This window comes from Mytilus californianus, unplaced genomic scaffold (genome assembly GCF_021869535.1).
Source record: "Mytilus californianus isolate M0D057914Y unplaced genomic scaffold, xbMytCali1.0.p SCAF_7, whole genome shotgun sequence".
NCBI lineage: Eukaryota > Metazoa > Mollusca > Bivalvia > Mytilida > Mytilidae > Mytilus > Mytilus californianus.
The window spans coordinates 58,086,576-58,101,695 of NW_026262723.1; the positions used below are offsets into that span (position 1 = coordinate 58,086,576).

Below are 15,120 nucleotides of genomic sequence, written 5' to 3' on the forward strand. Positions count from 1 at the left end.
TAAGATAACTGCCTTATTAAAGATCGTTCTAATTATGAGGCAAACCCGGCGATTTTTATTACTGAATTGATAATTTCTCTTTTCTAAAATGTCATTCATTTATTACTGTTGTTTACAGCTGATATTTATTTGTTTAATTTGTTTGATATACTCCAGTAAATTCTTTGAGATGACATTGTTTCAATTATCCGGGAACCCGTGATACATTGAGCATAAACTTGCATTATCGCCATATATTTTTATGATTAACAGATCAATTGTCGGTTGATTGATAAGGCAATATGATTCTAATGATATTATGATGTGTATCCCTAAATTTCAACTGAACTTGATATCGAAACGTCTAGGGCATGTTATAGGCAGGTAACATTTAGACATGAATATTTTTTCGTCTTGTCCAAGGAAGATCAATACAATAGTTTATAATTATAACCACTGGACCGATTCCATTATGGGTGGACGTTTCGTCCCCGATGGTATTGCCAGTCTAGAAGACAGCACTCATGTGTTGACATTAAATATCATTGGTATGTTATTTCTTAGTAAATCTATTGTAAAAAAGGTTACAAATCATTCAAAATTCTAAGGTTTTCTACCCCCACACACACATATATTGCCCCATCCTGATTTTGCTTAACTTTGTTTGAATTTTTAGTTTTCTATGCTCTTCAATATCTTCTTATTGATTCGATTTTACAATTTTTGTATACAAGTGCCACTGACGAGTTTTGTCGAGACAAAACGCATGTCTGGCGTACTGTATTATAAGCCTGATATTTTTAAATGTTTATTTTATAACAATTGAGTCTCCGATAAAAAAAAAAAATGCTTTACAAGTTATAACGTTTCATATATTTGAAGTTTTGTTTTGTCGCTTCTTAGGAATTCTATAATAAATGTATTATATATAAACGAAAGCGCTCTTACCACAAACTGCTTGATATTCTACTTTCCCTGGTGAACAGCTAACAGAAGACGTTAGGTTGATATTCGAAAAATTTGTTGTATATACGTCACCATTAACATTGATAGTATAAAAGTCAGTGTTGTTGATCATTTGTTGTGCTGTTGTAACTTGGTTTATGTATATATTTATAAGCTCGGCTAGTTCTTGTGAAACTGGAAGTAGAAATTCACATGTAGAAAATAAAATGTAAATCGTTTGTGTCTATAAAAATGTTCTAGGATAAAACTATTAGAGTCAGTTCTAGGGTAAAACTATCAGAGTCAGTTCTAGGGTAAAACTGTCAGAATCAGTTCTAGTGCAAAACCTATTTCAATTTCATTTTCAATTTTCAAAACAAATAAATAACGCTTCTTCTTATCGTAGAAAACTGATATCTATATGATGTAAGAGTCAAAATTTGATTGCAATCAGTATATAAAAAAAATAGCATAGAATCAAACTTCAATTTACGTGAATAACATTGAGGAGTCTAAGCGCCCTTACATAATACAACTGCCGCAAAATCTGTGAATTTGTCATAAAATCTATTATCAAATTATGATGCAAATCCATCAATGTTTATACAATGAATACCTATTTTTGATGCATAAAAGGCTTCCATATCCAAATCATTACTTTCAGCAAGCGTTGAAGTAAAGGTAACAATAACTTCAAGTTCTGATGTTGATCTACGTCTTCTGCCTAGGCCACCATCACAGCTATTTGTATCTACCGATACTTGGCATGTTGCACTTTCAACGCACTGTAGACTTTGTACTCGAGATGTCATTTCATTCTTTATATCATCTTCATTTGTGCATGCAGAGGGTTCGTATTTGATTGTGTACTTGGTTTGAAGATGTATTGGAAGACCAATTGCTGTTTAAATTTTGATGAGTGATGCATTATAATTCATTGCTGAGAGAGTTCAATAATTAGTTACACAAATAAGCTGTAAGATAATCTACACTCAAACGATAAACACAATTGAAATAATGCAAAGTAGATTTATAAATAAACTTTGTTATGCATAAATCAGAAGAATTAAACAAGTATCTGAGTGGAGGGGTTCGTCTGCATTTAATACAGCTTACTGTAAACCAACTAATTTTTGCGAATTGTATATAAAAAATGTGTAAATATGCCGTCACGAATATGTGATAATTTATCTCTTAAATGAAAATACTAGAATCTAGAAAATCGCGAACAGATATCACTGCGAAATTGGCTAGAAACGGCTAACCACGAAAAACAAATATGTTGGTTTACATTATTGTGCTTTTTTTTTTATCAACCAACGTCTAAATAAAGAAAATTTGGATATCGCTTGTGTCAGTATATAATGTTTTCCAACACATTTTCTTGATTTTATTGTTTAACGTGTACGTTCCCTCTTGCAGCACGTTTAATTTAAAAACAACTACATATTATTGAATAAAATTGGCTGAAAGGGTTGTTTAACTGCAATTTGATTTTAAAATGCCCTTTTAATAATATATTTATGATTTTAATCTATGTCATATTGAAAACAGATATATATAATCTTTGAATAACTCACGGGCACAAGCTGGCGGTGTATCAGACCACATATAATTGGTATTATTTCCGCATTCATATATATCATTTGGTGGATGATCAGGCAAAAACACGTATCCATCCTTACACGTCACAGTGCATGATATATAGTCGTTGATTATAGTACAATTAAACTCGTTCTTGAACTGTTTTATTTCATAGTATGGTTTGCAAACTGCAAAGTATCAATAATCATTGTAAAATAAACAATATATGGCAAAAGTCGAAAGTTTAAATGTTTCAATAAACGAACAATGCAAACAAGCAAGACAAGTGTTGAAATGCAAAGAAATTAATGATAAAAAAAAAACTCGTCACAGATACCAGGCTTAAAATTGCGTTTCGTCTACAAATAAAGACTCACCGAATCAAAAAACTAAAAAAAGCCAAATGAAGTGCGAAGTTAAAGACCATTGAGGGCCCAAATAAAACTAGGGTCATCTATTTCTGGGATAAATCATCCTTAGCATTTCAAAAATATTCAAAGTTTTGTGAACTGTTATTTATAATTATGACCATTTCAATGATAATTCATGTCAACACTAAAATGCTGACTACTGGGTTAATGATCTTTACGGCACGTACGGGTGTTGTTCATTATTGAAGAAATTATTGTGTCATCACTGTACTTTTGTCTTTGGTCTTTGGATAGTTGCCTTAACTTTGCCTTGCCTTATAAACAATCATACTACATCTTGTATTTCTATAAAGTACTTTTCTTTCCATTTGTCTTATTTTTATTGTGTGATCTTTTGAAAGTAGTTTTTGTTAGTGTCCTAATCAAGAAGTTAAAGGGAAGGATTGTGATATAAACAGAAATAAGTTTTACTCTGTCTCATGTCAAATATTATAGATGCATACTTTATAGCGCATATACTGTTGCTTATGTAATTGCGATTTTATTATCAAGCTCGTCATCAAGTTCTCACGTTCGATTTATGCAAACAGAAAGACAGAATATTTCATATTTATATATATATATATATATATAATCATAACTTATATTAAAAAGAGTTATACCTGGACAAGAATCAGTATTACAATTTCCGACATCAGTGTCACTTCCAATGCAAAATTGTCCATCTGGTTCAGGAGCGGGACTGTCACAAAATCTAACACGTGATCTAGTTCCACCTTCACAGGACTTTGAACACTCAGACCATCCTGAATAGGAACTCCATCCTCCATTGACTAAATCATTTTAATATTATAACAGAAAATATTAATTTGTATACCAAGAATAAATAACTGCTTAGAATATATCAACACCAGAGTTCTTAAATGATGTTTGCAAGTAATCAAAATATTCATTTTTAAAAAAGAAGATTTTTTGTTTAATTCTAAATTGATATTCAGTTTAAAAAAAATGAAAACAACACTTTATAAATTTTATGCGTCCTAAGTGTTTTTTCTGGATTTTCCTTCATCAGGAACGCCAAAAGTCGATTTTTTGAAAGCCAAGACCCAAAACAGACGAAAAGATTAAGAGGATTTTTTAAAATACTCACACTGCTAAACTTTGACCGGGAACACAATGTAGTTAAAGGTTATTACCTATTTCTCTTTCACAGAATGGACCTTTATATCCAGATGCACACTGACAAGTATAATTTGTTTGCTGGCTCTCACATGTTGCTCCATTGGAACAGTTATTTCCGATACAAAAGTCTGGTGGTGTCTGACAGTTAATACCTCTGTATCCATTGAGACATGTACAATTATAACCATTTTTCTTGTTGTAGCATATGTTACCGTCTCCACATGGATTTGAAATACACTCGTTTATTTCTGAAATGCGATTTTGAATTTAATTAAATTGGAAATATCGTGTTCAGTAAGATCTTACAAGAAGGGTGACAGACGTTCTAGATATCTGCAGTTATCAAGAAACAATGTGTTCTTCCAACAATTTCTATTACATCTTCGTGTAACTAACTTCACATGATTGCTTTAGATAATTGAATTGGTATTTGCAATGAAATTTTTTGTGGCTATCATAGTTTTTTGCAGCGGCAACTTTGCCCCCACTGTTTTATATCATAGTTAACATACGCATCGTAACCCAACTAAACCTATACCTTTTACATTTGTTCCTCATAGCAGAAATGTGAATTCTTCTGCATTAAGAATGATTTGAAATATTTTTCTTTGTTCGATATATATTAAAGGAGATGTGTTTTGTACGTCCTCGACAACGAAAATAACAAAACGACAGCTATACGATAGCAACACAACAATATATCATTAACTTTAACCAAGTGATCTTACAAAATGTTATACAGTAAATTGTGCCGAGTCTTTAAAAAATTCGTAAGGGTTCCGCGGAACCCAGTGTCTCGCCTACTTTTGCTGTTAATTGCAGGCTCAACAAAAATGAGAAAAAAAATTAATAAAAATATTCCTCTCTATACTATCATTTGAATGTAAGTAGCTTCTGTCCAAGTTTGGTAATAATCCAGGATAATTTATGAATCTAATAAATGTTTTAAAAACTTAAACTGCAGACTGTATTGTAATGTTGACTGGAAGAAAAACTAAGTCCATTTATAAGTAAAATACGGAAAAAATGGAACAAAATTTTATCAAAATTTCCTTCTAGATACTAGCTTTTGATCATAAACAAGCTTCTGTCCAATTGTGGTACAAATCCAGGATAGTTTAAGAAAGTTGTTAAAATTTTAAAAACTTTAACCACAGAGTGAATGTAATGTTAACTGGCAGAAAAACTAAGTCCATTTATAAGTAAAATACGGACAAAATGGAATTTTTTTTTTACAAAATTTACTTCTGGATACTATCTTATGATCATAAACAATCTTCTTTCCAAGTTTGGTAGAAATCCAGGATAGTTTAAGAAAGTTATTAAAATTTGAAAAACTTTAACCACAGAGTGAATGTAATGTTTCCTGGCAGAAAAACTAAGTCCATTTATAAGCAAAATACAGAAAAAATGGAATTTTTTTTTACAAAATTTACTTTTGAATATAATCTTATGATCATAAACAAGCTTCTGTTCAAGTTTGGTAGAAATCCAGGATAGTTTAAGAAAGTTATTAAAATTTGAAAAACTTTAACCACAGAGTGAATATTTGTGGACGCCGCCGACGACAACGACGACGACGACGACGACGACGCCGACGGAATGTAGGATCGCTATGTCTCGCTTTTTCGACAAAAGTCGAAGGCTCGACAAAAATGTAGATATTGTGGGTATTTTCATTAGCAGTACATCTCATTGAATAGTTTCTTGTTCATTTTTTTAACTTTAATATATACTTCATTCAGATAAGCAGCCCTGCAAATAAACTCATCATAGATACCCGGATTAAATGTTTTTATGCCAGACGCGCATTTCGTCTACAAAACACTCATCAGTGACGCTCGAATCCAAAAAGTGAAAAGCCCAAATAAAGTAAATAGTTAAAGAGCACTGAGGAACAAAAAACCTAAAAGGTTTTGCCAAATACAGCCAACTGAAGGTAATCTATTCCGGGGGTAGAAAATCATTAGTATTTCAAAAAATTCTAAGTTTTGTAAACAGTTAATTTATTATTATGACCATATCAATGCTAATTCATGTCAAAACAGAAGTGCTGACTACTGGGCTGGTGATACCCTCGGGGAGAAACCTCCATCAGCAGTAGCAGTGGAGAGTGTTTTTCAAATTTATTACAATATTTTTACCATCACATTGAGATTCCAGTAGTTCAATATCACTGTTTTCAATAGTCAGGAAATCTGACATCGTGTATACTGCATCTGTTGTCACCGGTGTGCAAGTCCTGGTATAGACATCTGATGTGATATGTGTGTGCAATACTAAACCTGACAAGTATATTTCTGAAAAAGAAACAAAACCTACGTCTACATTTGAAAACTCGGAATATTTTGGTTGAATGTTAAATTATTGTAAAATCTAAGATTATATTACAGAGGTCGAAGATTTACATTAGCTGTGTATCACAATCTTATTTCTAGATCTGTATATATGGTTAATTACATTCTTTACAGCATATAATAATCGGCTTTCCTAAATTGGTGGATTAGGTTTTTTATTGGCGCTTACATTTTGAACATTGAACATTATTTCTTGAAAGGGTTTGAAAATTTGAAAATTGAATTAACACTTTGTATTAAGGAGAGGAGGAAGAATCCAAAGGGGTAGTCAAACTAACTGACAATGCCATGGAAAAAAAACAAAAAACTACCAAATGACAAACAATGATCTACAAAACAAAACACAGGAAGCTAAAGACTGAACAACACGAACTCAACCAAAAACGGGGGGATCTCAGGTTAAGCAGATCCTGTTCCACAAGTGGCACCCGTCTTGGTGTTCATGTAAGTACAAACCCGGCGATAAATCTATTTCGGTAAATCACATTTCCTTTGTCATATTTTCGTATTTGCTGGTTTTATATATAGAGAATAATACATGGCAAAATCCGTATCATATGCCGTATCATCCCGATATAAAAATATCAGCCCGAGGGCCTTTAGGCCCGAAGGATGATATTGGTCGAAGGTGATGCGGCATGGGATACGGATTTTGCCATGTTTTATACGCTTTATCATATATTTAAACATGAGAGTATATATGAACTGCTTTCTGATCCCTAGCACCTGGGTTACCTTCAGATTTACTTTTGTCTTGTTTTAAAAGGTTTAAAAGAACTGCTTAATTATTCATCCGAAGCACCTGGGTTACCTGACAATTTGCGTCCTGTTGTTCATAGAAATATTTTGTTTATTGTATTTTTTATGTTTTGTATGGTAACGTCTGTGACGTCACATGCCAAACAATGACGTCATTCGATAAATGACGTCACGCCCCAATGACCGTTTCATTTAGGACCCATTGAGGAAAAACAGTTGAACGGCAAACGCCTGAATCTGACAGATAGAGGTCAATTTGTCGACAAAAAAAGTACCCGTATGTAAAATGTTTACGCCCACAAACAGCGCCACCTATAATTTTTTCTACGGCGTCTTTGAGAACGATGTTCCGTTCTGTAGTAAATTAAAACATTAAATTAACTAAAACATAGAAAAGTAAGTGTATAAAACTAATTAAAAGATATATTTGCACATGACTGGTTATGCATGATACGCTGGCAATGTGCGCAATGTCCTTTAATCCAAAATTCAAAATTAGTTTGTTTCCTATGTCAAAATGGCGGATTCCAATGTTTACATTTTTCCATCGATTTGAGAGCTGACACAAATTCGTATCCAATCATTATTTTGCATATTATGTACTGTGTAGGGTAGCTTATCCAATGGGATTTACTGTTATAAAGTGGCTATACGTTACCATCCATCGTTACAAAAGTGCCATGTGTTTTGTGTGTATAGCTCAGGAATGATGTGTATTCAATATTTACGGTAAATAATCAATGTTATGTTCATTATATTCCATGCATACACAAGTCATAACAGCAAATGCAATTTTTATAGAACCTATTAGGTAAACAGACATGTTTAACCGTCTGCTTTAGCAAAAATTCGTGTAAATAAACCCGATGGGTCGTTTTGAATATTCAAGCACAGCAGACAAACACGTGGTAGATTATTGATGTTTGTTTACCTAAATTGCACGCTGTTGTTACTAAATACTTAGAAATAACCATTATCGTGTTATTATTGTTTAACAGCAGATAAAATTAATTTTACAATTGCATTTAACTACTTTCAAGAGTTATATAATACACCTTGCCTAAGAAATAGGTCTAGCTAGGTCCAGGGACCTCCTTTACTAGGTCCTTAAAAAAAGAGGCTGTAATAATGTACATGATGTAAATTACCATATTTACATTCCAGCATTTTTTTTGCATTTGATATATTTCATGTACATGTACATGTATGTACATAGAGAACAATAGAGTAAATGAACATACATGGGTTTAATTCCCACCCTAGGTATAAATTTTAATACTCATTAGAGGTTGGAGCAAATAGGGCAGATTGCAATTGACCATAATGTAGTGTCTAAAAATGCTGATTGATGTGGCCAAGTCCTCAACATCCTTTTTTCTAAGTATACAGCAGCTCCTTTAAGGATTAGTAAGGGAACACTTTACATATAGTCCAGTGGCTAAGTCCTGTCTTTTTTGTCTCTATTATATTTCCTTATTTATATTATTATATTTCTTATATTCTCTTGTACATGTAGTAAGCTAAAAAGCTATCATTACTCATCTGCCTGATAACAATGAAATGTATTCATTGTTGATGTCTGTAAAGTGACTTATAATTTAACTGCTAACAGACATTTGGACTCTGGTGGATAGTTTCTATACTGTTATCTCATTGGCAATCATACCACATCTCTTTATTTTAGTACAGGTTAAGTATTTAAAGTAAGTGACTAACAAACATTAAATCATTTGAAAGAAAAATTCTGCAATGATTTCAGTTTACATATATCAACAATAAAATTTGGTTGTATAAATTGTGTCATTATGTTTATAATGACCACTGTAATTGTGAACTGCCATGACTGTCTTGTACAAAATATATTTGAATAAGTTCCCTAATGAATAGTATATAGATGTTTAAAAAACACAAATGTATGTACTAGTTCCAGATCTATCAATTCAAAAATAATTGATGTTTTTTTTAATTAATTGAGTAATAACAACTTATTGCAATAATCATGATAATCATGATATTAAAATACAAACTAGCATTCTTATATGTGATACATATATAACTTAATGCAGCTTATTCTGAAATTGTAAGGTATGTCATAAAAAGAGATTTTTTGTAAAAGTTACCAAAATTGTCTGTATTTCAACCACATTTAGGCCTAGGAACCTTAAATTTTTAAGTGTAGAGGTTGACAAGCTAAGTCATGACTGTAAATTCAGATATTATCATGAGGTTTTTATTAAAGTAAATAATGCAATTAAATTGATTATCTCAATAAAAAGAATTCTCATTCTGATTTGATACTATGAGATTTTTTCTGATATCAGAATAATAAATATCTCATTGTTGTCCATTCTTCAAAAAATTTCTGAACATACTGTACATGTATTTAAGTCAGCTTTGTTTTTGTCTGAGACTACTATAACATGGGAAGTGACCAATCTCTATGTTAATTGTTATAGTAGTCTCAGGTTTTTGTTTTGTAGTTCAATTGACTATGCATTTTAGAGCAGTTAAATATGAATTTGGATTAAATTTGAAGTTGATTCAGTAAATTTTATGACATAATAACACTCTTTTATTTAAACAAAGCATTTTCAGACTTTATTTACAGACCAGCTTAGCTAATCATTCATTATTCAATCAATAATTTAATTAAAGGACTCAACAGTTGTTTGTAGGTCTTATGAGTTCAAATATAAGGAAAAAAATCAAAACTTGAAGTAATACATGTAATAGGAATTATGAGAACTGCATGATATCAGATTGCAATACAGCTTTTTGTTCAGTTTTCTTTGTATTGATTATAATGTTTTAAATCCCTTTCTGGCTTTTTGGATGTTCAGATTTTTTCTCTTGATTAAGAGCGAGCAACGGAACTTGTACATCTTATATAGTTTCTTATCTAGGGGGTGGATCAAGCCAATTTTCAAAGAGGAGGGGGGCATGTATTGTCTACATTTTCTTTTTTTCCATATTGTATTTTAATGTAATGCAAAGTTAAATTCTATTGTAACACAAGTTCTGCTGACAAATGGCTGATAAACCCCTCTTGTATGTAATTATTTGGCATGAAATGAAATATGTTTTTTCTGTATATGGAAATTAGGAATAATCCACCCTCTCTTTATAAAAGACCTGGATCTGCTTAAAAGTTCTTGCTTTTCTCAGAATTTTCCATTGTTACATCAGACATAAAGGCTACCAATAATCATGCTTGACGATCATTGAGGTCACACATAAAGAACCCATCTCTTTGCAGATCATAGTAGAAAAACAAAGATACAATGTAGTTGGTAACATAAATGTATTTAAAAATATCAAGAGAAACATTCCCATACAGAATCTCTGTCAATATTAAAGTTATTTTTCCACTCTTAACAGTGAAATCTTAAATATGTAAATTGATCGGCAAGCCTCGCATCTTGAAAAATAAAATGTCTGTAGGAAAGAACTATTGTTTCACAATTGATGCTGTGTTAGAATTTATAATATCACTCTTTTTCCCCATATGATCAGCATAAAAAGTGACAACCCTGTTCTTCAGTCTAAATAACTTTGTTAAATCTCATTTCTGATGGAACATTTTCAGTGCACCAGATTAACAACTTTCTATGTTAGATACTTATTTAAATATAAAAATTCAAGTCTAATTTTAGAGTGAAATTTTAATATATTTAAACAAACTGTTCTAAACAACCAACATGTACAAACACTGAGTTTATTTTCATATCCTTTCTAAGAATATCGATACAAAGAAAGTAAAACAAAGACTTGTATCATTCCATCTACCAAAAGGGTGTTTGAGAATATACAAATAAGTCCAAGTTTCAGAGAAAAGTCAGTTATCTATAATTTTCTTCTTTGGAAGTTTTCAAAAACCTGTTTTAAGGTACTTGAAAAAATGCCATATTCAAACATTCCATGACTATTTTAATGTTACAAGAGTAGAGGAGCATTAAATATTGAATGGTTATTCAAGAAAGTGTCGAAATATAACTACAATCATTAATTTTACTCGAATTTACTGTTGTGAACTTGCAGTTTCCTACGACGCGTGTACGGAGTTATCTCCCGTTGATCTCCGCTTCGCCACGAATAAGCTGACACAATTGCGTATCCGGGGAATTTATGATCTATTATTAATATATAAGATCCAGAAAATGGTTTTACTTCATATTTTATACCCCTCCATACGTTACCAAACCCATTTAAGAAATGATTTGGGATTTTCCGTAGACCTACGCAAATTTTCCAAAAAAAATTTCAACTTCCATCGTTGTTTTAGAATACTTTTATAGCACCTTTCATAAATAAGTATACATAATAATGAAGCTTATTCACTCAAAATTTGGACCCTACAAGTTTTATTTATGTACGAGTTACAATTAGACGATACGAGGTAAAAAACCAAGAGGTGTACACGTTCACAAGAAAACGGTAAACTCTGACCTTTTATCACGTGACCAATGTCTTGAACTTAGACGCCATTAAATCGTTTGCCGTTCAACTGAATATTTTTTGAGAAGCTCGCATAAATTAAAACATGGACTTCATGTATATTTAGTCGGAATCACTACTGTCATAAATGAGAAATTTGAGTAGGGTTGTGATAAAGGATAGATGTGTGAAAGAGGGGTGTGATAAAGGGTAGGGTGATAAAGGGTGCGCATCAAAGTTGAGAAACACGGATTAAACAGTAGGCTATTTATCAAATATTCAAAACTACTGTATTTACTACTAAATATTTGATAAATATATTTATAGGTTAACCTACAAATATTGTGTATAATTGGCATAGGTATATTTAGCGATAGTAATAACTTTTACTATAGAAAAGTTAACCTTATTGTTTTCTGACGCTTTTATAAATCCGAGTCGGCTTTTATCGTTTATATATATAATCATGTTTGGTGGACACACAAAATCAGAAGAAAAAGAAATGTGGTTCGTGACTGTGAAGCCAGAAACAAAATATTGGAAATCAGAATATATCAAAGGTCCAAATATGCAATAAACAATCAACCATGCTATTGCATCTTGAACACAGCTACTTCACACTATCGTCACATAAATGTGTAAAACTGCATTTGGCAAAGCAAACATTATTTTGCTGCATAAAAGCTAAGCACATTAATTGAGAACTTCACTGACTGAATATGTATGGATTTGAAATAGTGAACATTGTAATTTTTGTTGTCTTTCTGGTTCCTGTTAATATGATACATTTCGAAAAGATTATTATTGTTCCAAGTGTGTTCCAAGTGTGTTCCAAGCGTACGGTCTACACTATGGATACTTACTATGTGCTGAGGATAACATTTCTAATTTAGCTCCAACAGTTAAACTGCCGTCAATACCACCAGAAAACACTTTGGTTAATACCATTTCGTCATTCACATGCCCTTTCAGCTCAGTCTTTGACTGTGTCCAAGCAAACATAACTTTGATCCAAGTCTTAGATTTGACATCGTCAAGCGATTTTATGTCATTTTCTCTAAAAACAAAGATATATTATAATGTGAAAAATACAGTTCTGTTAGCATAAGCTTAATACATTTTTAAGACAGACAGACAGATACCATAAACATACTAATGTATACACAGGCCAGTCGTTTTGCTATATGATATAAAAACTAAATTGACGAAAAAAGGTCATATATTCAAAATCATTAAATGCAAAAAATTCATTTTGCAAAAAACATTTGACATAAAAGTTCATAATTAATATGAAATTATAATACATAATTGATACGAAATACGAAATAACATCAACTAAAATCATATCAATTGAATAAATGACAAAAAATAGCAATGATGGGGAGAAAAATCTGCCCCACTAATAAACATATATACATATTTTCTCCTAAAGATAAAATTAAGGGAGGTATGCGGGTGGGAAGTTCTCATAAATTGTTTGATAAGAATTACAAGTTAACAAGTCAAACACTGATGATAAAAGGAATTGCCCACAGAGCACATACACGTGAACTCGTGCTGACCCCACAAGATCATTGACCAATAAGAAAGATGTAATCCAATCATGCACTGGTCATTAGTGAAATTTCTTTACACGTGAAAACATGTTAGCTAGTACACATTGAACTAGTACACATTTTTGTTTAGGGACCAGCTGAAGCCCGCCTCCGTGTGCGGGATTTTCTCGCTGTGTTGAAGACCCATTGGTGGCCTTCGGCTGTTTTCTGCTCTTTGGTCGGGTTGTTGGATCTTTGACACATTCCCCATTTCCATTCTCAATTTTATCTAATTTCAACAATTTATCGTTAAATTAAGTATGACAAATCTGACCCATTGACCAGTACAGAGACATCATAAATTTACAGTATAAATAGCTCCCTCTTATTTTAAGTCTGAGTAATAAGGAATACAGAATTAATCTACCCTGCTGTCTTAAATGAGTGTATTCAGCTTTTCGTTTAGCAAATAAAATTGGTTATATTAAAAATTCTAAAATAAAACAGATAAGAGGCAACAATAGTTACCATTGTTGAAATCGTATAAATTCATTAAGAATACTAGTACATAAATTAGGATGGAAACGAATTCAAATACGAGGGAATTTATCAAACACGACACTGCGACTGGTACTTTTTTTGTACTTCAAACTTAAAGTATTGGAAAAGTACATAAACAAAAGTGACTGCGTACACATTGTCATAGTTGTTTTCCAATTCTTAGGATAACCTGAGTTTTATCAGATAAGATTTTATACCATTGTGCGAATGATTTGTGTCTATTTTCAATAAACTTTATTATGTTCATCACTTACCCAGAATGAGAAACAGTCAAAGTTTTTCCAACATCAAATGTGAAGCCCTTTATTTTCAAAGTGATAAATGTATTACAGTTTTCAGAGCAAAATAACCAGAAACTGAGTACAAAATCAGTCGAACTAGTAGTTACTGGACTAAAGCTGATTTGTGTATCTCCGGGAATCATGACATCAAAATCTGAAAGAGACGAAAGTTTATTTCAAAAACTCAGTTATTGTTATGATTTATCTCGAAACAGTAAAATGTGATATTGATGAATTATATTGTTTATCAAAATCATGATATTTCTGAAGGTGATTGATTTTTTTCAATTTCTCATATTTCGTAGCATAATTGGATAATAAATTTGACTTGCAAATTGAATTTTTTTTTTTACTTTTTGACCTCGGTTATTTTTTTTTTGCTCCTCAACAATGGAGATATAACAAAACAATTCAGTATTTTAGCTTTTTTTATTGCATAATGTCCAACATGTCCAATATAGTAAGTCCACTTTCAATATTCAAGTATTATTTCTTGGCATGTTTATAACTTATTTAAGAAATGCACATTCGGACGCAGCGTTATTAAAGTTTACTTTGAATACTAGGAATGAATTTGGGTATTGTGTAATAACAATATTTTAATCATTATGTTAGCATATATCAAGGATAAAATTATGAGAAATATCTTATTTTTGTATAAAAAACTTATAGATTTAGGAAATGCAATGGTAAAGGTATGAACAAAACACTGTATGTATCTCAAATTCAAAAAATGCTACAAAGTATTTGAACTTCATGGATCACATTTAAAATCTTTCATAGCTCCCTTTGGGCTTCTCCCAAAAAAAAACTTTTACACCTTATAATATCAATACCTTTACAATCTGTAACATCAGTGGCACCTAGAGTTGTTGTAAATTTTCCCTTGGTACACTTCACACAAGTGGATGATCCTTTTAATGGTTGGTATTTCCCAATCCCACACATTGAACAGGGAACTACACGAGTATTCGAGTAAGTTCCTGGTTGACAAATGTCTAAAATAAAAAAAAAGATATGTTGATCTAGTCCTACAGTTAAGTGCATGAAATACATTCTTAGAAACATGATGATACCAAAATGATCCATTTTACAATTTTCATCAGGTTTTTTTTTTAATCAAAATGAATCA

At 31.6% G+C, this 15,120-nt stretch overlaps 2 protein-coding genes across 10 annotated transcripts in view; one reads left to right on the top strand and one right to left on the bottom strand.

The window, feature by feature from the left end:
- LOC127708917 (sushi, von Willebrand factor type A, EGF and pentraxin domain-containing protein 1-like) overlaps positions 1-15,120 on the top strand; it is a 271,696-nt gene that overhangs the window by 85,604 nt on the left and 170,972 nt on the right. The gene's annotated exons all lie outside the window — the stretch shown is intronic.
- The window catches only part of LOC127708916 (sushi, von Willebrand factor type A, EGF and pentraxin domain-containing protein 1-like), a 49,897-nt gene that overhangs the window by 2,631 nt on the left and 32,146 nt on the right, over positions 1-15,120 (bottom strand). For both annotated transcript variants that reach the window (XM_052214081.1, XM_052214083.1), the window contains exons 14-22: positions 14,825-14,986; positions 13,962-14,142; positions 12,475-12,668; positions 6,206-6,361; positions 4,076-4,309; positions 3,542-3,712; positions 2,505-2,696; positions 1,541-1,825; positions 928-1,119 (exon numbers count right to left, since the gene is read on the bottom strand). In XM_052214081.1, coding sequence (XP_052070041.1) covers positions 928-1,119; positions 1,541-1,825; positions 2,505-2,696; positions 3,542-3,712; positions 4,076-4,309; positions 6,206-6,361; positions 12,475-12,668; positions 13,962-14,142; positions 14,825-14,986 — 1,767 coding nt within the window. The remainder of the gene's footprint in view (positions 1-927; positions 1,120-1,540; positions 1,826-2,504; positions 2,697-3,541; positions 3,713-4,075; positions 4,310-6,205; positions 6,362-12,474; positions 12,669-13,961; positions 14,143-14,824; positions 14,987-15,120) is intronic.